Here is a 26,809-nt window from a genome sequence, read left to right on the forward strand (position 1 = left end):
ATTATCCCCCCCATAACCATCCGCGACATTGATTTGAGCTCAGGTGCGTGACCCCGCGTGGCTTTCTATCTTCTTTTCTACAAGGGAAGACTACAACAGTGGGTAATAGGAACCTCCCTTTTCCTTTTCAGTCCTGTTTTCTCCCACAACTACTTTTCCTGGAAAGCAGACCACGGCTCAACCCCGAGAGAGGCCCGCGACCTACCAGACACCCCAAGGCTAGATTCGGGGGGGGGGACGGAAAAGTCTGTCCCGCAAAGTGGGTGCCCAATTAAAAGAGCCCACATTTGCTGAGTGTCTACTGGATCCCAGTCCTCTGAGGTAGGCATTCACTCCGGCCCCATTTTCAACTGGAAGTGATGCCTGCCTCCTGGTGAGGACCCACAGGGGGTCCTGGGGAACCAGCCAAGTGGGTCCCTGGCGGCGCGCCATCTAGAAATCAAACTCGAGCCAGCAGGAGGTGAAAGAGTTTATTGAAGCTATAGAAAGTGCAGGTACAGAGTGCCTGGGAGACTCAGGCGAGGAGAGAGCCCCTTGCTTGGGGTCTGGGGGTTTTTTAATTGAGGACTGTGGTCTGGTGTCGGGTCCTCGCAGGCATCCGGGCACCCTGGAACAAAGACGAGGGTCCAGGTGTTATTCCTTAGAGCCAGGGCTCTTGGCCCCGAGCTGTGTAGCGCCCGCGGTCTGGAATGCGCATCTGATAGCTTCCGCGGGGTCCTTCTCCCCTGTTCCTTCCTTAGATGTTATCTATTCCAAAGAAATCATTAATTCCTGCCCCTTACAAGGAGGACGTACGCTATTTGCATGATGAGGCATGTGTAAAGTGGAGGTGTAGGCAGAAAAAGGAACAAGAAGCAGATTTTATGGAGTGCTTCAGTTTCCCCGTCACAGAAGGAGGAAACAGGCTTGGGAAGTTGAATGACTGACCCCAGGCAGGGATTTGAGCCCATGCGATGGGACACCCAAAATCGTGGCCAGGCCAGGGACAGCTAGTCTATTTTATCCCGACTTCCGGCTACCATACTGCCGTGTCTGCGACACAGCGCTTCACTGCCTCCGAGTCCCCGACCCTCACACCCGAACAGCGGACACCCGGACACCACTGAGCCCGCGGCGCCCCGCCAGCCAGGCTGCTTGGAGAGGCGGGCCCCGGCGGCCAATGAGAGCCTTAGGCGCTCCGGGCGTCCGCACTCAAGCCAATAGGAGCCGGGCAAAGACACCTGGGGCGGAGCCAGGACCCGCTGTTGGCCAGAACTCCTGCCACTCCGGAACTTCCTGCGGGTCAGACTCAGCCCGGACCTCGCTGCGGTGCTCAAGTTTATCCAGCGTGACTGCCCTTTCTCTTGTTTTCTTTGCCCCTCTTCCTTCCCCCCCGCCCCTTTTTAGGGGGTCATAACTCTTTAAGAGAAACACTGAGCAACAAACGTTTTAACATGCCAGCCCTGTGAGGTAGGTGCTATTATGGCAGATGAAGAAATAGCCTTAGAATGAAAAGACTTGGCCAAGACCAGAATTGGGGAAGTTTCCAGAAGGAAACTGGAAGCAGGGCCCCTGGCTCCTACATTTACGTACATATTGAAAGGTTAGCCATTTAAAATGACTTGGGGAACCTCTGTCACGTGCAAGGCGGAGGAATGAAATGAAATGAGCGGAAGAACTTTACATTTCGGGTGGGGAGATGGACAAACCACCAAAAATGATGTGAGTGAGGTAGAAAGTACCAAGTGCTGGAAGCATATCCATTTGTTCATCCAACAGCTATCTTAATATCTACCATTTGCAGCCTCCTCCAAGCACACAGATCTCTAGATGGAATTCAGACAAATAATTTGGGTGGGGAGAGTGTCACATTTATTTTGTTTTTACACGAAAATGAATATAGATAACAAAAATCGTCATTCATCCCAACATACAAATAACATCTGCTGATTTAAAAAGAGAGAAAAGATGATTTTGAGCTATGCCTCGAATGGAAAGGACATCCAATTAAGAGACACAAAGAAGGGCAAAGGGGGTTGATCAATATAACTAAAGAATGAGTGCAGGGAATGGAAGTCTAAGAGAAATCCAAGACAGCTGCAGTCTGGGGAGTGGGCGGCCAAGGGTGCTATAGATAGAAATAAGGAATATGGAATTTGGATATGAAAACATGACATTAAGGATCTCTTCCTAAGGAGCATGGCGCCAGGAGCTTTGGAATCCAGGAAGACCTGGGTTAAGTGTCACTGAAACACACCACTAAAGATAGAAGGTTCAAATAAGGTATGTATTATAACCAGAAGCCAGCTCCCTTGCTTCAGGAACAACTTAAAAGAGGAGATGTGACTTCATATAATGACTTAAGGAGCTTTGTGCAGCAATGTACCCAAATATTTAGAACATCGTCTAAGTATTTCTTTGGACTTGAGGGAACCCAGTAAAGCTGGGATCAAGCAGGTGGGATGAGTCCAAATAGCTTCTGAAAGGTGAATTTCCAGTTATTTTGAAAAGGGACAGGGTTGGCGGGTAAGAATCTGGGCAACAGAATAGACTGATCTAAAGAACAGAAAGTAGATTAGTGATTGCCTAGAGCTGGGGGTGGGGTGGGGTGAGGGCTTAAAATGGTAGTGGGTTTCTTCTGGGGGCAAAAATGTTCTAAAATTGATTATGATGATGGTTGCACAACTGTGAAAATACACTAAAAACCATTGAATTGTACATTTTCAATGGGTGAATTGTATAGTATGTGAATTATATCTCACTGAAGTTGTTATAAAAACAATCAGGGTAGGGCGCCTGGGTGGCTCAATTGGTTAAGCGACTGCCTTCGGCTCAGGTCATGATCCTGGAGTCCCGGGATCGAGTCCCGCATTGGGCTCCCTGCTCGGCAGGGAGTCTGCTTCTCCCTCTGACCCTCCTCCCTCTCATGCTCTCTGTCTCTCATTCTCTCTGTCTCAAATAAATAAATAAAATCTTAAAAAAAAAAAAACCAATCAGGGTAAAAAGTCAAAGGTAGGAACTGGTGTTATGTGAACTTAGCTGGTGGGTGATGGGGGGCTCCACTGGTCCCGAGAGGGCTCTGAAGGGGTCAGGGGAACAAAGATAAAGGCAGAAACAAAGTTGCCCAATAACTTGTTCATCTTTCTTCTCATTACACCCTTGAATGTGTAATACCGTGAGCTACAAGGGGATCAGGAAGGGACAAATGGGAGGGAGCTCCTTAGAAGGGCAACTGGTTTGGCATCAAGAGATGGGCGCAGCTTTTGAAGATGGATGCTCAACTCACATATGGAAGAAAGGAAACTAGATTAAACAGGAAAAACGTGGAGCAGAGAAGCAGGAAAGGAAAAGAAGTCTAAAGAGAAAACAGAAGAAGGAAGAAGCAGAAAGAAGTGGCTTTTTTGCCCTTCTTCATAAACGCAGACCTTAGCATATTCTGCACCCGCCGCCAGGGTTGTCTCTGGGCTGGCTGCAGCCCCTAACTGAATGAACACTGTGGACATTTTTTTTTTTTTTTAAATAAGGAGAAAGAAGAAGGGAGCTGTTAGCATTTATGCTTGTCAAAGTAATACTAGCCCTCACTTGTAGAGGATTTACTATGTGTCAGGTACCGTCCTAAGAGCTTTATGTGTATACATTTATTTAATCCTCTCAACAACCCTACAAGTACTATCATCATCACTTAAAATGAAGAAACTAAGGCACAGAGTGGCAAAGCAACGTGTCCAAAGTGGACAGTTAGTAAATGGCAGAACCAGGACTTGACCCCCAGTGATCTGGCACCAGTTTGTGCTATCAACCACTACACACCCCAAGTCCTCCAAATAATGTTAGCACAGTCGTTTAAATGCCACAGCTCCAAGTATAATTCCAAAATGACTCCTTTTTCTTCATTTACAAAATAAGGTTCTTCACTACCCTAACAATACCAGAGCATCGCACAGCAACCTGGTCTGACAGTAGTCATCCTCCCCATTTCAGAGTTGAGGAGACTAAGCCTCAAAGAGGCTGAGGAAATTTCCTAAAGTCATACAGTTCATGAATGACAGGGTCAGCATTGGAATTCGACTCTAACATCCTCAACGTTTATACTTGGAAGCAGTTTAAAAAACGCACACATTGGGGTGCCTGAGTGGCTCAGTCGTTAAGCATCTGCCTTCGGCTCAGGTTGGGATCGAGCCCCACATTGGGCTCCTTGCTCAGTGGGAAGCCTGCTTCTCCCTCTCTCACTCCCCTTGCTTGTGTTCCTTTTCTGTGTCTCTGTCAAATAAATAAAATCTTAAAAAACAAAAAACAAAAAAAACCCACACACATTGGGGCACCTGGGTGGCTCAGTCAGTTAAGCACCCGACTCTTGATCTTAGCTCAGGTCTTGATCTCAGGGTTTTGAGTTCAAGCCCTGCATTGGGCTCCATGCCCAGCATGGAGTCTACTTACAAACCAACCAACCACACACAGTTGTGTATTTATTTGGCAGTGGGAAGAAACAATAGAAATCTACTCTTCTTTACTTTCTTGTCCTATGAACCTGTTTCTACAGTTCAAATGTTTTTGGGGTGCCTGGTTGGCTCAGTCAGTTAAGCATCCAACCCTTGGTTTCAGCTCAGGTCATGATCTCAGGCTCATGAGACTGAGCCCCATGTCAGGCTCCACGGTCAGCACAGTCTGCTGGTCCCTTTCCCTACCCCTCTGCTCCTCCCCCACCTCAAATAAATAAATCCTAAAAAAAAAAAGTTTCTGCTAAATAACATTAGCTTTTGAACTTTTAGAGTAAGTGTTAAAGAAAATGGCACAATCTGTCAGTCATCTTCTTCTGGGTTGTATCTTACAAATATCACCCAAACATGAAGTGTTTCCTTATATACAAAACGAATAGCTGCTATACTAACCTCACAGGTGGATCAAAAGAACAACAGAACATAGATGTGATTTGTTATATATTAAAGGATGTTGTATGAAGACAATAAACAGAGTCCCAAATCTTCCCTTCCCACAGCCAGGTAGTTTTCGGTGTTACTAATTTCCATATTTGTAAAATGAAGGATAAATGCACCACATATAGAAATACTGGAAGGACAAAAAAGAAATACTGGAAGGACAAATGGACAACATACTGAAAGCACTTGGGGAAGTAGTCTGTACAGATGAATCCTGGATATGTGTTTATGACAAAAATAAATATGCTGGCCTTTTTTCTAAGAGTACTTTCTTCTTTGTCCAGAATTTGACATTATTCATTTCATAGGTAACAAAATAAGAGCTATTCATAGTACATTAGATGGGAAACAACATTGATAAAGTACTATAGTCACTAAATTCTGTGGATGTTTGCTCTGGAAGGAGCTTTTGGAGGACATCCTTTCCGGTTTTCTGGTTTCTTAGATGAAGAAACAAAATTCTCAATCTGGAAATCCTCAAGCCTTCTGAAGCTCAGACTTCAGAAGTGGGGAGGGGGGCAGAACCCTAGTTCACTGGGTGCACATGCCCCACTTTGAGGAGGGTATAAATTGTTCTTTTCCCACCCTTTTTGAACATTTACTTCCAAAGCCCAAGTGGTAATAGCAAGGTGGAAAGAGAATCGGCAAGAGTGGCTGTAGGGATACAAAACCACTTATACCGCTTGGAGGGAGAGGCACCAGGGAGAAAAGGTCACCATGTCACGATGACTTTCCTGAAAAGCCACTGCCATCATGGGACACACTGCCATACTCATGACAAAGGCCATCTAATTGGAGTGAATGGGAACATGCTGATGGTGTGATATGGACCCTTTAGGCTAAACAATCAAAAACTGTTTCAGTAACAGAAACCTTCTTGTTCTCAGCTCAGTTGTTTAAAATACAGTAATGCAGGATCACAGAAACTTAGAACTGGAAAGGAATTAAGGAATCACTAGCACTACTAATACATGGATGAGGAAGTAGGTCCATGGTCAGACAGCAGACTGAGGGCTAGAGATTGAGACTTGTGACTTGGGATCCTACACTCTTGTAGATCTGCTCAAGGAGCTGACCTGCAGGCTCTGCCTGAATTTGATGTAGCTCCAAGATGCTTACTTAGCCCAGGAACCGTTAGGTAGTGACTGACCATCTATTATTATATGCCACCTGGGACCGCTCCTTCTATTCAGAGGGACAAGGTTGCGAACACGGAACAATTATAAAATTAAGGCTGCAAAGCTTTAAAGTTAACTAAGGAGGCATAGTTTATTTTTTAAAGATTTTTTTTTAATTTATTTGACAGAGAGAGAGAGAGCACAAGCAGGTGGAATAGCAGGCAGAGAGAGGGAGAAGCAGGCTCCCCGCCGAGCCAGGAGCCCGATCTGGGGCTCGATCCCAGGACCCCAGGATCACGACCCGAGCCAAAGGCAGTCGCCTAATCAACTGAGCCACCCAGGTGCCCCATAAGGAGGCATAGTTTAAAGACCACTGAAGGCTGGAATGGTTAGGGAAGGTTTGAGAAAATGTGACTTGAGCTGTGCTTTAAAGCAGAGCTTTCTGACCAGCTTTGATTCAGCCCACCCACAATTTGTTTGTACTCCACTGTGATGACCCATAGTGGGTTGTTCCCCCCCCCCCCAACTCGGGAGATTTCATATGAAAATCCCAATTTTGGAGTATCATGAAAACTGCAACACTAGGCCTATATTCACTTTAGCAATAAGGGCAAGAGCTGAGAGGCATAAATCCTCAGCTAAACACCCACAGTTCATTCTCATTATGCCCCTGACTCCTTGGGCAGTCAATGTGCTATTCATATTTTGGGAAATGGGAAAGACAGCCCAGATAGGAGAAAAAGACACAGAAGTGAAGATGAGTGGGTATGTTATAGGGTGGGGGAATTGCTTTCCAAAGGGGAAAGACGTGTTTCCTAGCCCAAGACACATACCCGACTCTAGTATTAGAGTCTGGTGAGAGCCTGGTTGGTGAGAGCCTGGTGCAACCATCTCAGTAAATAAACAAAAATAAAGTGTGTGTTGCTGGTAAGTCAAGAATGCCGACTTCACATACAAAGGGCAACATACTCATTTTCCTTCTACTCAGTATCTTCATTTTGGCATGTTTAAAAATACAAACTTTTTTTTTTTTAAGATTGTATTTATTTGTCAGAGAGAGAGAGAGAGATCGCACAAGCAGGGGGAGTGGCAAGCAGAGGGAGAAGCTGGCTCCCACTGAGCAAGGAGCCCTATGCGGGACTCAATCCTAGGGTCCTGGGATCATGACCTGAGATGAAGGCAGATGCTTAACCAACTGAGCCACGCAGCATCCCAAAACACATTTTAAAATTCACACAAAATTTAACAAATTATAAATTTATTATAAATGAAAAGAAGTATAATTTGTATTGCATAATTACAACTGACTTGCTCTTTCTGAACCCCATTATATAGCACTGGTGGTAAGAGGTGTAGCTCCTCTTTTTTCCTAGTCAAGTTTGTACCCTACTTGGCTTAATATATCCCAAGAGCTCTTCCTATTCTGGATTCAGCTCTTCCATTAGACTCACAGTATTCCAGTGCACATTTTCACAATCAATGCCCCAAACAGCCCATGATATTCAAAGGAGTCCATGGAAAAGAAAAAAAAAAAAGCCCTATGTCTGCCTGGAAATTCATCCTAACAAAAGGTTAAGAGGTTCTTATAGACAGTTTTTGCTTGGAGGACCACAATTCAAATTTACAAAATGTGCCTAACAATAAAAAAGGCTAAGAAGCACCACCCCAACTATCCTGCTATGTATTCATTTGAAGAGCTACTATTCAAACCATGGTTCTTGGCCTACTCTCCATTACCTCTACTTTCTGTTAAATACCCAGAGAAAAATATTACAGTGCTTAGAATACTTAGGAAGCTCACAGACAATCTCTTCCTTTTAGGTCAAGTTTAGCATGCTATAATGATATTTGGCACCACCCAGTGGCAATCTTTTCTCATCTATGTGTGAATAAATAGCAACTTTGCAAACTCTTGTCGTGCCAACAAAGAATACCTCAATCAATGAATAGAGAATAGAATAACGTTGCAAATCAAACAAAAGAAGTTTTTTTTTTTAAGTTACCTCCTTTGAAAAGTTCAGATCATTTTAACATGGTTTTCCCACAACAAAGATCTTAGGTAATTTAAAAAAAAAAGAAATGTTAAAACGATTATTTTCTTCTTTAAATGTATAAATATACTGGCTTTAATATAAAATTACATGTTGGAAGGGCCCATTTGTAAGGGTATTTAATTTTTCTTATGGGAAAACAGTAAAGTGTCCATACATTAGTGCTTTAAAAATGTGAGAGAGAGAAACTCAGAGCTTTTTCTAGAGAAATGTCCCAATTGTTAAACTATAATTATTTCTTCTAAGAAAATCAAGTGGAATACAGGATGGCTCTGTCCCACAGGAATCTAAAGCACAACCTCTCTTAATGTATATATAGAAAATTGGGGCGACTGGGTGGCTCAGTCGTTAAGCAGCTGCCTTCTGCTCAGGTCATGATCCCGGGGTCCTGGGATCGAGCCCCGCATCAGGCTCCCTGCTCAGCAGGGAGCCTGCTTCTCCCTCTCTCTCTGCTGCTCCCTGCTTGTGCTCTCTCGCTCTCTGTCAAATAAATAAATAAAATCTTTTAAAAAAAAGTTCTGTTCTGCAAATCTCCATGTATCAACAGATACTGTAGAATTTATATCACGGGATCTTCTGAAAAGGAAGAGGAAAAAAACAGTTCTTCATAGGTGGGAGTTTTAGGAGGTTATTTTTGTTTTGTTTTGTTTTTTGGTATCTTAAATGTCAATGATCACGAAAACTTCTGGCTTCTCTTCATTATAGACCTGCATTGCTGAGTAGGTTATTGCCTTGACTTCAGTTCCCTAAAGCAGGGGTTAGAGAAAAAACAAGGAAGAAAAAGTGAACATCGAAATCAGAATTATTTATTCTAGCAACAATTGGCAGAAAGGCCAAATGTTACTATTATTCTGAAAAACTAAAAAGCCACATGAAACAAGTAGCTACTTGTACAGCACTCCCCACTCATCCAGCAACAATGCAATGTGTGCACAGGGAAAGCGAGCTGGCTGGGCGGTTAAGGGCTGCAGCTCGAGGCCTGGCTTTGTTCCCGCCTGGCTACGGACACTGTCTGACCTCTCCAGCACCCGCTTTCCCGTTTACCAAATGGCTTGAGTGGAGGAGCCCAAAGCTCTCCTACTGCCTGGCTCAGGACTCCTCAAGACCTCCTGCTTGCAGTGTGACCCGGGCGCGAGGAACACAGACTCTTCTCTCCTCCTCCGCTGCCCACTCACTTTATCATGGGGTTCTCTCTCCATATGTTTGATACATGACAACCCCTCCTCCCCTGCCCCAGTTTAGAACCCCAGGATTAGACATCCTCTTAGTTCCTTCCTGTTCTAGAAAAGAATCTACAAGAATTCCGTGTAGTGCGAAATGTCTCGGGCAATAGGTGACTGGCATTTGCTAGCTCCGTGGCACAAAAGAAATCTGATGATTTCGCAGACAGATTTGAAAGGCATCCACTTTTGCTTTTTTTCCCTCTGCCCTAATCACCTGGTGAAACCACAACCTAAATCCAGTTCAACTTTCTGCCTATAGCAGCACGCACCATGCTAACTGGTTATCACCTGAAATCATGTCCACAGTCTCAGAAGGGTCCTCAACCTACACTTGAGACCTTCTCACCCTCTGAAACCATTACTTTGCATCTTCACCACCAGCATCCCTCCCTCATTCTCACCCTCAGGCCGTGCCTCCTAGAGAAAACAGGAGCAATCAGGAAGAACTGGTTCATCTCCCATCAAATCTACCATCTCCTGCGTCTGTACTCACATGAGCTTTGCCTCCTGTTACAACGAACAGCCCGGCCCTGTTCCTATCAGAAGGCTGACCCCTGACCCTGGACACTCTGTCCCCTAACCCCCTTACCAACTTAAGGTCTTTGCTCTGAAATTATTCTCTCCCCCTCCAGCATGATCCATTTGCCCTGAGTTCCTAGATCACTTCCACATAGACTACACTACTCCTTGCTGCTACAAAACCTCTTCACCGAAACAAGACAAAACAAAACAACTTTTCCCTTCCCCACCACATTCCCCTCTGGCTATTACTGGTCTATCCAGTATGTTCCCTTTTTCTGCAAACTCTTTGAAAGAATTGTCTCAATGTGCTGCCTCCACTTCCCTCTCTCTCATTCATTCACTCTTTGACCCACACATCTTTCCACTGATTAGTAAATCCATGGTCAACTGTCAATCCTCATCTCACTCTGAGCAGTCTCAAGAGCATTTGCTATCTGGCTTTAGGGCACCCTTCTTCTTTTGCTCCCTCTCATGAGGCTCTCCTCCTTTCCTTTTTGGCTCTGTCTCTTCCAAAGTTAGTGCCCCAGAGCTCAGTCCTCACCATACTCTCTCTTATCTACACCTCCCTCCTTGGTAATCTTATCTAGTCCTATGGCTATAAATATCGTCTATTCAGTGATGGCTTCCAGATTGAGATCTCCAGATCCACCTATCTCCCAAACAAGTCATCCTACAGACAAGTGCCTATTATTATGTGACATCTCCATTTAGATACCTAATATATACCTCAAACATAGTATGTTCAAAAGAAAGTTCCACTGTATCTTTTGTATTATAATTCACATGGCCCCCTCTCCTGGTTTCTCTTCTTTAATGCTTCTCTCCCAAGGTTCCCTCATCAGGCTTCATTTCATCATGCTGTGCTTGAAGAAATGATACTGCAACTCCTAGAAGAAACCTGGAGTCCTCAGTCACCCTGAACTAACTTAGGTCTCCCTGGCCTAAACACAGGGGTCAGCAAACTGCAAATCACGGGCCAAATCCAGCCTGCTACCTGGTTTTGTACAGCCCCCCGCCCAAGAATGGCTTTTACATTTCTAAATGGTTGGGGGGAAAAAAACCCACAAAAGAATATCTCACGACATTTGAAAATGATATAAAATTCAGACTTCAGCGGCCATGACATTTTATTGGATTACAGCCACAGTCGTGCATCTCTGTATTGTCTACGGCAGCTGCAGTGTTACAACAGAGGAGCTGAACACTGCTCTTCTATCACTCTTGTTCCACGAAGCTTCAAACATGATCTAGCCCTTTACAGAAAGCATGTGCCTGCCCCCATTCCTCCATACACATCTGACTGGTATAGAGTAAAGCCACACAGGGTGGCAAATACAGAATCTGGAGATGCACAGAAAGTAGAAGGTGCTTTAGAGAACGAACATTCAGTCCAACACCTTCATTAAAGGGAAAGATACAAAAGCTCGAAAAGGCAAAGGGACTTTTAAGTCTCACAAAAATCTGTAACAAACCTGTCCCTAAAACCCAAGTACTGACTCCTAACCCACCAAGTCAGATGTGTGTAGTCCCAGTGTTTAGACATAACAGGGTCAGAGAAGTCTGAGGAAACCTTATGACTTTACACCATTTTATTAGAACTCACTGAGGTTTACCGTCATATACTGACTTCATGGTGAGGAAGTATAAAATGTTTTTAATGGCTGGATTTAAAAACATACCTGAGGGTGCTTGGACAATGAAAATTCTTCTCCCCACCTTGAGAAGGAAAATTAAGACATGATTAAGACTTCCAAGATTTAATATTTATTTATCCTTTACATATTTTAAAATAAACCTTATCAATGTGGTTAAGATATGAGAAACTAAAAGAGATGGGAGGGCTAAGGAAGCTATTAATTTCAGTTTGATTGCCAGTAAATACAGCTGTTGAGGGACTTATGTGCTATAGCTATTTCAACAAGGTTGATGGTTGCCGTAAAAAAAAAAAAAAGTGCCCTTGTACAGTGTGCATGTGGTAGATTCTTAATATACATTGTTTAATGACTATTGTTTTATAATAGAGTAGCATGTTCAAAATTTTCACTGTATTCAAAGCTACAGAACTAATTAATTACTATCTCCTATTGCAGAAAGCAGGTCTGAGTACTGCAGAGGCAAAATACATGCTGTAGGATTATTATCTTAAATCGGTTTGCATTTTATAACTTTTCAGAAAATGTCCATGGCCTGTATACAGAAGGCCCTAGAAAGGTACTCTCCTAGAACCTGGGATAAGTATCTTCTCTGCCTTCAACACAAATGTGACTAGAGATCACAGGAGAAGCAGTAGTGGTAGCAGAAAGAACAAAGCTTTGTGGTTTTTTTTTTTAATGATTTATTTATCCAAGAGAAGAGGGAGAGAGCAGGGCTCAGGTGGGTGCAGAGGGAGGAGGAGAGGGAGAGAGAATCCCAAGCAGACTCTGCCAAGCGTGGAGCCCAAAAGAGGGCTCGGTCCCACCTTGAGATTATGACCTGAGCCAAAACCAAGAGTCCGACGTTCAAGTGACTGTGCCACCCAGACACCCCGAAATAACAAAGCTTTAAAATTCTGTTCAACTATGCATTAGCTAAGTACCCTTGGAGAAGCCGGATTCCTTACCCATTTAAAAAAAAAAAGAAAGAAAGAAAGAAAAAAGAAAAGGAGGGGAAATAATAAAAGACCTCATTTTACAAAAAGAAACAAATCAAATTCAACATAAAGTGGAAAAAAATGGACTTTATATAGAAATAACCTAAAAGATATCCTTAAGTGACTGAAGAGATTTGGGAAACACCAAGTCCAATCAAAGAGATCTAATCAAGTGTTTGAAACTCTAGAAGGAAAAGTGTAATTTGTTAACAGAAGGAACCAGTTTGAACAGAGTCCAGGTGTTAGGATCTACAAGAAGGATGCATCAGTGCTTCCTGTCACCCAGCCAGGCTTCATGCAAAAAAATTTTACGCTAAAAATCAATAAATTGGGAATCAGTTTCAAGAACCAGTATCAACTTCATTCTGACAAATTTCTGGTCCTCCAAAGCTGAAGACCAAAACCCTTGCTCCTAGGGCTCATAAAGCTTAACCTGCAGAGCTCCACTGGGATGCAACTGGACCTCTGACTTCACATTTTTGTCTTCCTGCCTCCTAGGTTCAGTGCAGATTTTTAACAACCTTCATGACTTGCTACTTAAAAGATTTTCATATATGTGCTGCCAAAGCGAGCACAAAAAGATTTTCAAAACATACCCAATTGACCGTAATTTGAAATTTCTTTGATCAATTTGAAGTACTTTCACTTCCTAAAGAGGAAAAAAAAATTTAATTTAAAAAAATGCTCATAACAGACCATCTACTAAAATATGTCTAATAATTGTCAAAATACTATGTTGTACACCTGAAACTAATATAATATTGTATATCAACTATACTTTAAATTTACAAAAATATGTCTAGGTTATCCCCTTTCCTAGAAAATAATAGCATACTATTTCTCTGAAGCAAAGAAAATTAAAATGTTAACTAAAGTAGAACAAATGAAATATATTTCAAGGAAATAAGGCTTTTTCGTACATATTCAAGGGAAATATTCTTGAAAAATGTACAATCTAAAAACATGCGTCAAAAAATTTCTCTGTAAAACAGAATAGGATGATACAGGATTTCAATCATTCTCAGCCCATTTGTAAATAACACTGTAGGCTCTTGACCTCTGTAAGACAGTGACCAGTTAGAAGAATGTATGTAGTGAGGCTGGGAAGGGAGAGAATGGAGGGGTGTGGAAGCAGGGAGGGCCCTGTGTGTTAGGTTAACAATGATGTTGCAGAGGGGTTCCCTTCTCGAGGTTGATGGCAGCAAGCAATATCCATTTGGCTTTTCCCTTTTCATGTTAAGGAAAGCTGAGAACAATTTTTAAATTTAGGCCAACATGGCAGAACTACTAAATTTCGCATGGGGACAAAGGAACACATGGATGGACATAAATATAGTTCAAACTTGGGAGACATAAAAAGTGTGGGTGACGATAGCAGGTCCATTCTTATCACACAATCCTGATTAGTGACAAGTATATGGCAAGAGATCTAAATATTACAAAATGCATATACATAGGTCAAGTCAGGTTAACCAAGTCCCTATTTTCTGCAAATCAGTATCATCTTATGTATCCATATGGCTTGGTTTTGCATCATGTGTTCTATTCTCAATCACTTTTTCTTTTAAAATCTGAACTAAGAACCCATTGCTCAGTAAAAAAGAAAAACCCTCGCTTACCCGGGGTATGAAGAATTCATCAGCACTGAACTTATAAAGCCACTCATCCAAAAAGTGAAACAGCAGAGACTGTAAGTCATCTCCTACAAAGGATCATGAAGAATCACGATAGTATGAGGTTTAATAATTCTTGTCTCTAAAAACTTGTTTGAATTTAAAAGTGCAAGGAATTTCTTAGGCTAGCCAAAAGAGGAAGAACAGGCTCATGAATTAATTTTGTTGTTCTTATTGTGAAAATGTACTTAACTTATGTAGAACACTGCAGATTTGCATGACAATTTCTTCCGTGTGAATAAATTGGTTACCTTGGGTTTCTACTTCTACTGTTTGCAGGGGCTCCACAGTCCCAGTATCTGTCATGTAACCAAACATGGCCATTGCACATTGTTCAAATGCTTCCTCCAGAGTATCTCCCCACGCATGTAACCTAAGGAAATACATTTATGCCCTGTGTAATAAAATCTACAGCAAGAGAGAAAACTTGACAGCAAGGTCAAAATAAAATCAGCATGATAAATACATATCCAAAGGCCTCAATCAATCTAATGGCATGGAAACCAGGTTCTTTTAAATCATCATTTTCATGTTGTGAAGGAACCAAAATAGGAAGAGAGAATTAAAACTAGGGACAGCAAGATTAAAACATCAGACTTCCTATTTAAGAACATGACTTCAAAGGCATAAATTGCAGGTGTACTCACTGGACATCTGCAGTATGATCCAAATCTGAGGGAAAGAGGGAAAAACACATTATGTCATTAAACTTGACTAGCAGATCACAAGAAACTCTAGTTCATTATTAAGAACATTATCCTTGGGGCGCCTGGGTGGCTCAGTCATTGGGCGTCTGCCTTTGGCCAGGTCATGATCCCAGGGTACTGGGATCAAGCCCCACATGGGGCTCCCTGCTCTGAGGGGAGCCTGCTTCTCCCTCTCCCACTCCCTCTGCTGTGTTCCCTCTCTCGCCGTGTCTCTCTCTGTCAAATAAATAAATAAAATCTTTAAAAAAAAAAAAAAGAACATTATCCTTTGGGGCGCCTGGGTGGCTCAGTTGGTTGGGCGGTTGCTTTCAGCTCAGGTCATAATCCCAGGGTCCTAGGATAAAGCCCCTGCGTTGGGTGCCAAGTTGGGCGCCGAAATTAGCAGGGAGCCTGCTTTTCCCTCTCCTTCTGCCCCCCCCGCGGCCCTGCTCATTTTCTCTCCCTCTCAAATACATAAATAAAATCCTAAAAAAACCCAAAAACATTATCCTTTAAAAGCAAGAAAATGTGGGGCAAACTTCACCTTTTGCTATCCATTTACATAAGAAAGTTAATTGCTTTCTTAAAGGTTATTTTTTAAAAAGTCAAGATTTGTATTTTTTTTTTAAAGATTTTATTTATTTATTTGACAGAGAGAGAGAGACAGTGAGAGAGGGAACACAAGCAGGGGAAGTGGGAGAGGGAGAAGCAGGCTTCCCACTGAGTAGGGAGCCCCATGTGGGGCTCGATCCCAGGACGCTGGGATCATGAGATCATGACCTGAGCTGAAGGCAGACACTTAACGACTGAGCCACCCAGGCGCCCCGAGATTCATATTTAAATAACAATTTCTAGGAGGCAGCAGGGCCAGGAGCTTCAGGGTGATCTAAAATGTCTAATACATTGTAGTATCTCAATAATGCCATTTCCTGCCATTTGTTACTTTTCCTCAACAAATCAGTATCTTTTCTAAATATCTGCTGTGTGAATGATCAAAATTCTAGGAACTACTTCATCATCAAAGATAGAAAATTCCAGATTTCTCTGTCTTACCTTTTCATGAACATCTAACCAAATCCTATACAAAATAGGTTTGTCTTTTTAAAATAAGAGCCAAGTTTTTTATTCGTTGATTTCTTTCATTTGAAGTACTCCTCAATGATACCCTTGGCTAATAAAGTGGTTTTAGAAAGTAAACTCTGCAATATGTTTATGAGCTTTTTCCTGATATCCTCACCTAAAAGTAACAACCGCTCCTATCACAAACTCCCACTGGATCTGCATCTCAACATTTCGCAGTCTATTCTTCACTGGTATCATGATTTCTATCAGTTCTTCCCACTTGGGATCATAGAATATTCAGGCTACAAGGAAGCTGTGTAGCTCATTTATTATAATTCCTTCACTTACAAGAAGAAACCTGGGGCGCCTGGCTGGCTAGGTCTGTAGAGTATGCGACGCTTGATCATGATCATGAGTTCAAGCCCTATGTTGGGTGTAGAGATTATCTAAAAAAAATTTTTTTTTCAAAAAGGAAAAAACCTGCAAAGAGATCGTGTGACTTGTTAAAGACTACTGTTGATTAGAGGCAAAGGTGGGCCTAGAGTTGAGAAGTCCCAAGCACCAGGCTAGTAGACTTTGCACCATAACATATAGTCTTCTGGTGGCACTCAAGGTTCAAATTCGTCTCTAATTCACTCAAAAATATTCTTGTGGACTTAATATGTTTTAGGCACTAGGAGATGACCAGGAGAGAAGATAAACAAGTTAAATGAAAAGGTCAGGTGTTAACCCTAGAGAAATGAACGCCTGTGTCCAGAATGCTCACAGCAATTTATTCCCCCAAATTAAAAACTGAGTATCCACCTATAGAACAGATAAACAAAGACACAAGGCGGTACTGCTCAGTGATAAAATAGTGCGACCTACCGACTCATGCATTAACATGAATTTCAAAAACGTTAAATGAAAACTGCAAAACTCTCAGCACCTAACACCTCTATCCAAAATTTCTGTGCCAAGAGTGGTCCAACTTTAGCACAGATAGGCTTCTAACAGCATAAGCCTTGCTCCTAGAATCACCCCAGCCCGAGCGCCATTAGACTACCTGCTGGAGAAAGCGCTACACAGCCAGAATTTACTGTTTGTTCCAGCCAAAACCTGACAATAGGCCCTTAACCTCCCTTTCTTACAGCATTTACTAAAAAGGGCTTACAACAGTGAATATTTATCTCTTACAACTCAGCAGGGTCCTTCTCAAGGACTCCACAGCCATTCCTTTGAAATGTAATCATCTGGAAGGACTCCCAGTCCCTGTGGGAGGATAGAACCCGAACTTCAAACTTCGGTAACTGCCTGCTACCATACTGTAGGCCTAATTGAATTTACAGACAAACCATTAGTGATTTTTCACTTCTCTGACTCTACTGAGCTCCCGCTCTCCCCTCTTCTGCATTTGCCCTTTAAAAGGTCCCATCACCTCTGTGCAATTCAGAATGGAGCTCAGCTCTTTCTCCTACTGTAGTTACTGAATAAAATCCCATTCACCACTTAAATGTCCAGCTGCATTTATTTTTGATACTGAGTGAAAAAGCCAGGTATAAAAGAATCTATACCGTGTGGATCCACTTGCATGAAACTCTAAAACAGGCAAAATTAAGCTCTGGTGATAGAAATCCAAACTGTCTGCCTCAAAGTAAGGATGTGGGGGCTTGCAGGAAAAAAGCAAAAGGGAACTTTCTAGGGTAATGGAAATGTTCTATAGCCTGACTGAAGTTTGGTTACAATCCAATGTGTAACACACTCCAGTGAAAAATACATGTATGTATCTGTTTACTGAACTTTTTTAAAAAACATTTTTAAGTAATCTCTACACCCACTGTAGGGTTCGAACTTATAACCCTGAGATAAAGAGTGGCATGCTCTGCCAACTGAGCCAGCCAGTCGCCACCAATCTCATCAAAAATATCTTTAGGGCACCTGGGTGGCTCAGTTGGTTAAGCAACTGCCTTCGGCTCAGGTCATGATCCTGGAGTCCCGGGATCGAGTCCCGCATTGGGCTCCCTGCTCGGCGGGGAGTCTGCTTCTCCCTCTGACCCTCCCCCTCTCATGCTCACTCTCTCTCTCATTCTCTCTCTCAAATAAATAAATAAAATCTTTAAATATATATATATATATCTTTAATAACTGGGAAACTGTCAAGCTCATGATGGTATATACAAGTTTTCCAAAATTTGAATTTCACTCAAAACCTTGAATTTTATCATTGCCAGCAAGTATCGTGTTATTTTCCTTGATGTGACAGCACTTTATTTAAGAAATTATCTGCCAAATATCCCTGTCTGAATAACAAAAACACAGCTCACGGGCGCCTGGGTGGCTCAGTTGGTTAAGCGACTGCCTTGGGCTCAGGTCATGATCCTGGAGTCCCGGGATCGAGTCCCGCATCGGGCTCCCTGCTCAGCGGGGGGTCTGCTTCTCCCTCTGACCCTCTTCCCTCTTGTGCTGTCTCTCATTCTCTCTCTCAAATAAATAAAATCTTTAAAAAAAAAAAAAAACACAGCTCACAGCTCCATTACACAGGTTCTTTTCCTCAAGGTAATCAATACTTTGACAACCAGCAGAAACACTTTATGCATAATTTCCATTTTGTTTCACAGAACATTAAAAAGACATGTACTCAGTGGTCAAGATTTAATAAAACTGACAGTCCTTATTGATTCATCAAGGACATCTTTAAGTCAAAATGACTTTTTTCTTTTAAGTACAAGAAGGTAAGGAATAAAGTGACTCCCAGCAGAGTCTGGTGCTGCTGCCTCAATCTGTCCTAAAAGGACAGCAGTTTTACCCCCTCCGGTGCTTCCGCACCATCAGCGCAAATATCAACACAGTAAAAGAGCAAATAGCTCAGTATTATTATGAAAGTAGTTTTGACATCACAGATCCTCTGAAAGGGTCTGGGAAACCCCCGGAGGGTCCAAGGACCACACTTTGAGAACTGAAAACTATGGAAGAATAGGAAATAAATTTAATGTGGACTGAGGGGTTAAGAATTCCCAAAGGAGGGGCGCCTGGGTGGCTCAGTTGGTTAAGCGACTGCCTTCGGCTCAGGTCATGATCCTGGAGTCCCGGGATCGAGTCCCACATCGGACTCCCTGCTCGGCAGGGAGTCTGCTTCTCCCTCTGACCCTCCTCCCTCTAATGCTCTCTGTCTCTCATTCTCTCTCTCTCAAATAAATAAATAAAATCTTTAATAAAAAAAAAAAAAAGAATTCCCAAAGGAAACAAGACTTAACACTGAAAGAGCCAAGAGACCAAGGGTGATCTGAATCTGTTTGCTCATTCTCTTATTCCCAATTTCTGCTTGGTGTCCAATACACAACAGGTGTTCAATCATATTGCTGAATGAATAAACAAGATGGTAACTACGCTGAGTCTAAAAGGAAAAACAGCTACATACAGGATAAGCTTGGGAGGAGGTCTGGGGGCCATCTGTGGAAAGAAATGAAACTGGGAGAAAATACAGATTAATCTCACACTACATCAAAGACTGTACAAAATGTTGGCAAGTAGAATCCAGTATGATCAAGTGGGATTTATTCCTGGAATGCCAAGATTCAATTATTAGGAAACAGATTAATGTAACTCATATAAATATATGATCCACTCCATAGATATAATCATGAAACATATCATAAAAATATTAACAGGATTTTTGAGCAAAAGGATTTTTTCTGTACAACAAATTAAAAAGTCAAACTATCTTTCCTTCTTCTCTCATTCTTAATTGCTATATTTACTGAATGTTTTTGTGGTATAATAAAAATATATATTTGGTCTTTGTCCCTGGTTTCTGGCAAAGCTCCTAAAACGCTTGGATTTTCCTAAGTGATAGGAGTGTCTTGTTATTCATTAATTATCCCCTCTGTCCACACCTGAGTCTATGCTTTTAAGGTTACTCAGGATAGATAGCCTTAGAATGGGGTGGTCGGGCGCCTGGGTGGCTCAGTTGGTTAAGCGACTGCCTTCGGCTCAGGTCATGATCCTGGAGTCCCGGGATCGAGTCCCGCATCGGGCTCCCTGCTGAGCAGGGGGTCTGCTTCTCCCTCTGCCCTCTTCCCTCTCGTGCTCTCTGTCTCTCATTCTCTCTCTCTCAAATAAATAAGTAAAAAATAAAAGCTTTAAAAAAAAAAAAGAATGGGGTGGTCACCAGGATGATCAAACACAGATTAAAGGGAGGGAACTTTCAGCCCCACCCCCTCACCACCAATGAGTATGTGTCTGGCCTGTGGAGGGTGGAACAGGAGACTAAGCTATAGACACGTAAAGAGATTTGGAGAACATCCCATTGATGAACTCATCAAGGTACTAGGAGGATGACGAGCCCAGAGGGGGTATGGAAGCTCCAAGCCCCTCTCCCCATATCTTGCCCAATGCATGGCCTCCATTTGACTGTTGCTTAGTTGTATCTCCTATAATAAAATAGTAAACCCAAGTAAAACATTTACCTGAGTTCGTGAATTGTTCTAGCAAATTACTGAACTTGAGCCCAAGGGGGGCTAGAGGGGATACGTGGGAACACCAGAAATTGCAATTGGCTAGGCAGAAGTGTAGGTAGCCTGGGTGGCCCATTTGGGGCTGGTGTCTGAAGTGGGAGCAGTCCTGTGGAACTGAGCCCTTAACCAGTGGGGTCTGTGCTAATTCTGGGGAGTTAGTGTCAGAATTGAATTGAATTGATGGACACCTAGTGGGTGTCAGAGAACTGGAAAACTGCTTGATGTGGAGAAACCACACATTTCATGTCAGAAGTGGTGTCAGCAGAGGGTGCCTGGGTGGCTCAGTTGGTTAAGTGTCCAAGCCTTGATTTCGGCTCAGGTCATGATCTCAGGGTCGTGGGACTGAACCCAGAGTCGGGCTCTGGGCTCAGCGAAGAATCTGCTCTAGATTCTCTCGCCCTTTCCCTCTGCCCCTCCCCCCAGCTCTCTCTCAAATTAGTAAAATCTTAAAAAAAAAAGTGGTGTCAGAGGAAAGAAAACAGATGTTTTATAATGCATATATTATGATAATACAGTAGAGCATACAAAATTCAAAGTGTGCAATGAAAAAAATTTGGAGATGATGGCCCAAGACTATCAACTGAAAATTATACTAACGATAAGAGAATTCCATAAAAGGCAGTGTAAAAAATTATACAACTCAATAGCCTTCACAATTTTAATCAATTAACAGGACAGACAGAGATGACAGCATGAAGAAGGATCATTTACATTTACATCAGAAACAAAAAAGATGTGGAGTGCCTGGTTGGCTCTGTTGGTAGAGCATGCAACTCTTTTTTTTTTTTTTTTTTTTAGAGCATGCAACTGTTGATCTCAGGGTCATGAGTTTGAGTTCCACGTTGGGACACAGAGATTACTCAAAAAAAAAAAAACAAAAAAGATGAAATACCTAAAAATAACCTTCTCAAGATACACAAAATAAGATTTGAATACCCTATTCCTGGAGAAAAAAGCTAATGTAAATATTAAAGCTTTAATTCTCCCTAAATTCATAATTAATATGAATGAAAAAATACCAATAGTAATTTTTTAATCTGTGGGGGGTTTTTTTTAAGTTTTTATTTAAGTAATCTCTACACCCAATGTGGGGCTCAGCACAGAGCCTACTTAGAAATAAGTAAATAAATAAATAGGAAAGGAGGTGAAAAGGTAGCCAAATATATGCCACTCTGGCATAAAGATTATTTTGAGCTGAAGACTAATGAGAGAAGATACAAGAAAAACTCTGCTTTCCCCACTATATGCCTAAAACATAATTTTGTAAAGGTGCTCCCCATTGCCTATCAGCAAGGAAATTAATCATCAGAGAAAACTCTAGACCCCTATCCACCCAGAATCAGCACCAGAGGAATCAACATAATAAAGTTTCCTAGCTAGCCCTCATCTTCCATTAGTTCCCCCATATATTTATCTTCCCACGATTGGCTGCCCCACAAATACAAAGTGCTTTTCCGTTGTCTTGTCATTTCTCTACAAAATTACTGCTCCTGTCAAGATGCTATGTAAGCTCAAGTTCTTCATTGCCGAAGCTGAGTGATGTATACATGGAAGTCATTAGTTTTGTCTATATTTATCTATATACAGAAAAAAAAGCAAGAATGGCAAGAAAGGGGGTGGCAAGAAAGTGCCTAGGTGGTTCAGTTGGTTAAGCGTCCCTGTCTTAATTTCAGCTCAGGTCATGATCTCAGGTTGTGAGATCGAGCCCCACGTTGGGCTCTGCACGGGGCATGGAGCCTGCTTAAGAGCTTAAGATTCTCTTCTTCTGCCCCCGCCCCCCGCCAAAATAAAAAAGAATGGCAGGAAAAGGGCAAATAGTGAGGGGAGAGTGTCCTACAAGATATTAAAAGATAGAATAAAGCCTCAATAATTAAAACTACAGCACTGGCACATAAAAAGAGACAGAACAAAGGAACAGAATAGTTAAGTCCAGCTACAGACCTAAATATAGGTAGGGGAATTCTGTATATGAGAAAGATGTCCCATTTCAATCACAGGGGTGATGAAAGAAGAAATGAAGAAGACTGCTGAAGAAATGAAGTCAGAACATCTGGTAAGTCACCTGGAAAATAATTAAATCAGATACTTAATTTCTACCTTACTCTAATTCTGATGTATTGAAAATTAAAATGTTAAAAAAAAAAACAAAAAAAACTAGAAACAAGAACAATCTATAACTATTAGCAAAAATGTGGTTCTCACAAATATGAGCAAGAAAAAGCCAAACACAAAAGGAAGACATACTGGGCGTGCCTGGCTGGCTCAGTCAGTAGAGCATGTGACGCTTGATCTCTGGGTTGTGAGTTCGAGCCCCACGCTGGGTATGGAGCCTACTTAAAATTAAAAAAAGAAAGTTAGAGAGCGCCTGGGTGGCTCAGTCGTTAAGCGTCTGCCTTTGGCTCAGGTCATGATCCCAGGGTGCTGGGATAGAGCCCCGCATCAGGCTCCCTGCTCGGCGGGGAGCCTGCTTCTCCTTCTCCCTCTGTCTACCACTCTGCCTACTTGTGCTCTCTGTCAAATAAATAAATAAAAAAATCTTTAAAAAAAAAAAGAAAAGAAAGTTAGAAAGAAAAAAGGCATACTGTATAATTCCATTTATAGAATGCACAAAAACAGGCAAAGCTAATCTATGATGTTAAAAGTCAGGCTAATTTTGGGGGGGGGTTCTGGCTGGCTCAGCTGGTGGAGTGTGAGAGGCTTAATCTGGGGGTTATGAGTTCAAGCCCCACGTTGGGTGTAGAAATTACTTAAAAATAAAATCTTAAAAAAAAAAAAAAGTCAGGCTAATGGGAGCAGGGAGAATGGTGGTGATTGGAAAGGAGCATGAGATGGGCTGCTGGGATGCTGTAATATTGTTTATCTATCTGGTCAGTTATACAGGTGTATTCAGTTTGTGAACATTCACTTATGATATATGCACTCTTCGGTACATGTATTATACTTTAATAAAAGTTTATTTCCAAGCGCGCCTGCCTGGCTCAGTTCATAGAGCATGCAACTCTTGATCTCAAGGTGGTAAGTTCAAGCCCCACATTGGGTGTAGAGCTTACTTAAAAAGAAAATTTTCATTTCCAAATGTACTAGAAGAAAACACAGGAGAGTTATTTTACAATCTCAGAGTGGGCAAAGCCTTCTTAAGTACGACTTCCCAGAAGCCATAAAAAGTTAATAAATTTCACTACATAAAAATAAATTTCTAGAGTAAAACAAACAAAAACAACCCAATAGAAAAATGGGTAAGAATATGAATGTACACATCCCAGAAAGGGACATAACAAATAGCTCCACACATACAGAAATATGTTCAACTTCACTTATAATAAGAAAAAATGCAATTAATATGACAAGATATTTAAATTAGAAAAGACCAAAAAGTATGGTTATGCAATAAATGGGTAGAAGTGTGAGGAAAGAGGCACGCTCATACAATGCTAGTGAGAGTATAAATTGGCACAACCTCACTGGAGATCAATTAGGAATAACTGTTAAAATTAAAAATATAGGGCACCTGGGTGGCTCAGTCGGTTAAGCGACTGCCTTCGGCTCAGGTCATGATCCTGGAGTCCCAGGATCGAGTCCCACATCGGGCTCCCTGCTCAGCGGGGAGTCTGCTTCTCCCTCTGACCCTCCTCCCTCTCGTGCTCTCTGTCTCTCATTCTCTCTCACAAATACATAAATAAAATCTTTAAAAAAATAAAAAATTAAAAAAAATAAAATTAAAAATATACATATCCTTTGACAGAGCAGCATAACTTCTGGAAATTCACAGATATACTTGCACATGTACAAAACAATAGATGCACAAGTATATTTACTGCTGCATTGTTTCTAATAACAAAAGACTAGAAATAACATAAATGTCTATCAACTGGAAATTGGTTAAATAAAGTAAATGTTAGAACATCTTTGCATGTATACATGAGAAAATGGTAAGGACTGTTGATGTTGACCTGGAGAGTAAGACTAGATGGTCGGGAATCAGGGCTAAGAGAAAGACTTTCACACTGTATACCTGTTGTACTTTTTAAATCAGATACAAGACTTATTTTTTTTTTTTAAGATTTTATTTGATACAGAGAGAGAGAGAGAGCACAAGCAGGGGGAGCGGCAGGGAGGCAGAGGGAAAGGGAGAAGCAGGCTCCCCGCAGAGCAAGGATTCCAATGCGGTGCTCAATCCCAGCACTCTGGAATCATGACCTGAGCTAAAGGCAGCCGCTTAACCGACTGAGCCACCCAGGCGCCCCGATACAAGACTTATTGAAAACTGTTTTTTTTTTTTTTTTTAAAGATTTTATTTATTTATTTGAGAGAGAGAATGAGATAGAGAGAGCATGAGAGGGGGAGGGCCAGAGGGAGAAGCAGACTCCCCGCCGAGCAGGGAGCCCGATGCGGGACTCGATCCAGGGACTCCAGGATCATGACCTGAGCCGAAGGCAGTCGCTTAACCGACTGAGCCACCCAGGCGCCCTGAAAACTGTTTTTAAGGGACGCCTGGGTGGCTCAGTCGGTTGAGTGGCTGCCTCTGGCTCAGGTCATGATCTCGGAGTCCTCGGATGGAGCCCCAGTAGGGATCCCTGCTCAGTGGGGAGTCCCCTTCTCCCTCTCCCTCTGTCCCTCCTCCTCCCCGCTCGTGATCGCAAGCGGGCGCACTCTCTCTCACTCTCAAATAAATAAAATCTTTTAAAAAACTGTTTTTAAGAGAAAAATGAGCAAGGGAGATATGTGGGTTCAGAACCCAGTATGCCATGGTAAATAAACTCTACAGAGGACAAAAGAAAATTAATGAGATTTTATTTTTTTTTAAAGATTTTATTTATTTATTTAACATAGACACAGGGGAAGAGGGAACACAAGCAGGGAGAGTAGGAGAGGGAGAAGCAGGCTTCCCGCCGAGCAGGGAGCCCGATGCGGGGCTCGATCCCAGGACTCTGGGATCATGCCTGAGCCAAAGGCAGACGCTTAACGACTGAGCCATTCAGGCGCCCCAAATTAATGAGATTTTAAAGTAGAAAAATAAAAGTCAGATTTGTGCTCCCCAAACCATAGCAACCTTTAGGGAGTATAACTAAACGTTTATATAGAAGATCAAAATCTGCACTATACTTTCAGGTGTATTATCTCATTTACTCCTCAGATGAAGGAACTAAGGTGCAAAGAGAGGTTATCTGATTTGCCTTAAGTTAACAAAGCTGTTCATGGCAAAACCAGGTCTTTTTACTAAAAACACGATCCAGGTCAATCACCAAGTTAGCAGTTCCCTACTCAATTTTCCTTTTTTTTTTTTTTTTAAAGATTTTATTTATTTATTCATGAGAGACAGAGAGAGAGAGAGAGAGAGAGAGAGAGAGGCAGAGGGAGAAGCAGGCTCCCAAAGAGCAGGGAGCCCGATGCGGGACTCGATCCCAGGACGCTGGGATCATGACCTGAGCCGAAGGCAGATGCTTAACCATCTGAGCCATCCAGGTGCCCCCCTACTCAACTTTCTAAGTCCTCTAACGTAACCACACTCTAACCACCCCACTGTTGGAGATACATACGGGCGACAACCCGGCAAACGCTTGAAAATATGGTTATCTTTAGAATGAATACACCGGTAAAATTCCCACAAGGTAATGTGACTAGGTAAATGTAGAAAGAGTTCAAGAGACTGTAAATGTGGCAGCCCAGTTTCCCGACTCTCAGACCAGGTGGCTTTTTCCTTTAGCATCCCCCAGACAGGGACCTACAATACAGGGCGAAACGGAATCAAGCCTGAAGCACCTTACGGGGTAAAGCGGAAAGCTAGGCCGGAAGACCTGGGAAAGGAGAGAGAGCATGAGAGAAGTGAGCCACCTACTCACACTCGTACTTCCGAATGACTGGAGGATACTTGGCCTTTCTCGCCTTCTGCTCTTCAGTCAAATTGTAATCTCGAATATCTTCCTCTTCCTGCGCCATGATTGCAGCACTAGACACTCTACTTCCGCCCTTCATTAGCCGGACTTCGGATCTGATTTACAACTTCCGCTCTAGACTCCGCCCCCATTGGCACGCCCCCTTAAAGAACCAGGACTCCATTCTCGCCGATGTACTTTATACCCTAAGATTTCTGTCCTAGGGCCTGCCGCTGGGAGCACATCTTTAATAGGCTTAGACCCTATTTTCTGCGTTTACTTCATCCGTTCTAAGAAATAAGAAAAAAGAAATTGGAGGACCTAGGAGTAGGGAGACACTTGAACTAGACACCCCTATGTCTGAGTGGTTGGAAGCCTTTTCTTTCCGCCTCACTCCCAGAGTTGTTAACTAGACCCGAAAGCATCCTATATTTCTCATCTGAGTATTTTGACAGTGTCGGCAGCTGAACGGCCTTTAAGAAAATGGCTGCCCCCTGGAGAGTGCGGACTAAACCTCTCACGTGACCCGGCGGTCGCACTCCCACCGGCTCCGCGCGCGCGCA

The 26,809-nt window shown here is 42.4% G+C and overlaps 1 protein-coding gene and 1 long non-coding RNA gene across 7 annotated transcripts; both read right to left on the reverse strand.

The window, feature by feature from the left end:
- Positions 1–454: 454 nt before the first annotated feature.
- On the reverse strand, positions 455–26,734 carry ZBTB8OS (zinc finger and BTB domain containing 8 opposite strand). Of its 6 annotated transcripts, none has more exons than XM_031029079.2 (7): positions 26,214–26,730; positions 14,780–14,804; positions 14,384–14,505; positions 14,079–14,161; positions 13,056–13,108; positions 11,510–11,546; positions 455–607 (listed from the first exon to the last, which is right to left on the reverse strand). In XM_031029079.2, exons 1-7 carry the CDS (start codon positions 26,344–26,346, stop codon positions 557–559), a joined length of 504 nt encoding a protein of 167 aa, XP_030884939.1. In that variant the 5' UTR covers positions 26,347–26,730; the 3' UTR covers positions 455–556. The 6 variants fall into 6 exon arrangements, with proteins under 6 accessions (XP_030884939.1, XP_030884938.1, XP_006734238.1 ...); XM_006734175.3 differs by lacking the exon at positions 455–607 and adding an exon at positions 3,822–8,831 and having other exon boundaries at positions 26,214–26,723; XM_031029078.2 differs by lacking the exon at positions 13,056–13,108 and having other exon boundaries at positions 26,214–26,734.
- LOC145721230 (uncharacterized) lies at positions 9,671–11,500 on the reverse strand. Its single transcript, XR_014144791.1, has 2 exons — positions 11,034–11,500; positions 9,671–10,996 (listed from the first exon to the last, which is right to left on the reverse strand). It is a non-coding gene; the product is annotated as an uncharacterized LOC145721230 (long non-coding RNA).
- Positions 26,735–26,809: the final 75 nt, after the last annotated feature.

The sequence above is a fragment of the Leptonychotes weddellii genome, chromosome 4 (genome assembly GCF_054177405.1).
Source record: "Leptonychotes weddellii isolate Sample4059 chromosome 4, ASM5417740v2, whole genome shotgun sequence".
NCBI lineage: Eukaryota > Metazoa > Chordata > Mammalia > Carnivora > Phocidae > Leptonychotes > Leptonychotes weddellii.

Bases quoted from the DNA above. Each gene is read 5' to 3' on its own strand.
- ZBTB8OS (XM_006734175.3), bottom strand. From the start codon at position 26,346: ATGAAGGGCGGAAGTAGAGTGTCTAGTGCTGCAATCATGGCGCAGGAA. The intron at 14,162-14,383 runs GTAACCAATTTA...GATCCTTTGTAG, and splicing joins AGTAGAAGTAGAAACCCAAG to GAGATGACTTACAGTCTCTG. The intron at 13,109-14,078 runs GTAAGCGAGGGT...TTTCCTCTTTAG, and splicing joins ATGAATTCTTCATACCCCGG to GAAGTGAAAGTACTTCAAAT.